This window comes from Notechis scutatus, chromosome Z, assembly GCF_049901735.1.
Source record: "Notechis scutatus isolate UNSWTSFEM ecotype Mainland chromosome Z, rNotScu1.2, whole genome shotgun sequence".
Classification (NCBI taxonomy): Eukaryota; Metazoa; Chordata; class Lepidosauria; order Squamata; family Elapidae; genus Notechis; species Notechis scutatus.
In genome coordinates this window covers 107,265,440-107,267,317 of record NC_142025.1, presented here as the reverse complement: position 1 = coordinate 107,267,317, position 1,878 = coordinate 107,265,440, and the positions used below count along the sequence as shown (strand labels likewise).

The 1,878-nt window shown below is 34.1% G+C and overlaps 1 protein-coding gene across 1 annotated transcript; it reads right to left on the bottom strand.

The window, feature by feature from the left end:
- Positions 1 to 954: 954 nt before the first annotated feature.
- Positions 955 to 1,878, bottom strand: LOC113424056 (olfactory receptor 14A16-like). The gene has a single exon (XM_026685658.2). It carries the CDS (start codon positions 1,876 to 1,878, stop codon positions 955 to 957), a length of 924 nt encoding a protein of 307 aa, XP_026541443.1.

Below are 1,878 nucleotides of genomic sequence, written 5' to 3'. Positions count from 1 at the left end.
AACCATGACAAAATTAAAACAAACATCAGATCTTTCTAGTATATGAAGTCATTTTAGATATTGATGGATATTCCCATTGTTTAAGAGGTCATCGTCTCATAAAAGAGAAATAGATAGATAGATAGATAGATAGATAGATAGATAGATAGATAGATAGATAGATAGATAGATAGAGTCAGACAGAAAACAGATGGAAAGATAGACAGACAGACAGATGAAGAGACAGAAGGTGAAGGAGACAGAGATTTAAATATGAAACATATATTAATCAGATCCTTACATTTGAATTACAAATGTGAATAGATCTGTTATTTCTTAAAAACTGTAGCTATCATTCTAGAACATACCACAGAAGAGGACTACCCATCTCTCCCTCCCTCTCCCTTTCCCTCACTCCCCTGTCACCCCTCTCATATTTCTTTATTTATATTTCATATTTCTGAATATATCCCTCAAAGAAGGACTTTACAATTAAACATCAAAATATAAAACACGATAATAACAATTAAAATGTTAAAGTTAACATTTTGAGTTAAAATTATAAATTTCATTAAGGAAGCTAGAATAATTAACTCTATAATTTTAACCCTGGTGAATAGTTAAGATGTTCGATAATAAGGGGGATCCAAATTCAGGTTGATTCTCATTTCTGGAAGTTCATTGGATGACTTCCGATCAATCATATTCTCTTAACCAAATCTATCTGAAATAATTGTTGTTGTGAGAAAAACAGCAGGCAGAAACACCATGCATGGCGCCTGCCGGTTCCTGGTAGAAGGATGGGATTTATGTTTGGTACTTAAATAATTGAAATAGTGAAACAAGTATTAAAACTCTGAATAAAAGAAATCACTCTTAATGAAATACATTAGTCATGAACACAAAGACACATAGTTGCAAATGTTACATCACATCACAGTCATAAATTTTATAAGATTACTGATTGCAGTTGTACTATGAAATGCTTTTTCTTTTGAGCATTTTTATGAGAGCCTTTTGTAGGTCCTTGTTCCTAAAGCTATAAATAATAGGATTCAAAATTGGTGGCAACGTTGTGTACAAAACAGCAGAAAGCAAGTCCACAGAAGGAGTAGAGAGCGATTGGGGCCTCATATAGGAAAATACTGCAGTAGTCATAAATAGAAAAAAAACAGTTAAGTGGGGAGTGCAGGTAGAAAAAACTTTATATCTGCTTTTAACTTTTGGCATTTTCATCACTGTGGAGAAGATATAAGCATAGGAAACAAATATGAATATAAAAATAAATGAGTCCAAAAAGAACCCAGCAACAAAGATCAACATTTGATTGATTTTTGTATCTGTGCAAGAAATCTTTTGTAATTGAGGAATATCACAGAAATATTGGCCAATTGCATTGGACCCACAGAAGTTTAATTTAAAAGTCACACTAGTTTCTAATGCTGCATGGATCAGATTACATATGAAGGAGATTGCTACCATTTGAATGCAGGCATTCCAATTCATGATCAGCATATAATGCAGAGGACGACAGATGGCTACATAACGGTCATAAGCCATGAGAGTTAACAGAGCAAGCTCCCCACCAACAAACATGACCATTAAAAAGATCTGTGTGACACATCCAGCAAAGGAAATCCCTTTGTTATTTGTCAATGAAACAACTATGGATTTTGGGATTGTTGTGGAGATGGAACAAATATCTAAAAGGGAAAGGTTGACCAAAAAGAAGTACATTGGACCATGAAGGTGGTGGTCAGTTGCTACCGCAATTATGATGAGACAATTCCCCATTAAGGCTGTTATGTAAACAATAAGGAACATCACAGAATGCAACATTTGCAAATCTGGGTCATCAGAAAATCCCATCAGAACAAACATAGAAGACTGGTTGGTCAT

Coding starts and splice junctions, on each gene's coding strand:
- LOC113424056 (XM_026685658.2), bottom strand. CDS start 1,878: ATGACCAACCAGTCTTCTATGTTTGTTCTGATGGGATTTTCTGATGAC.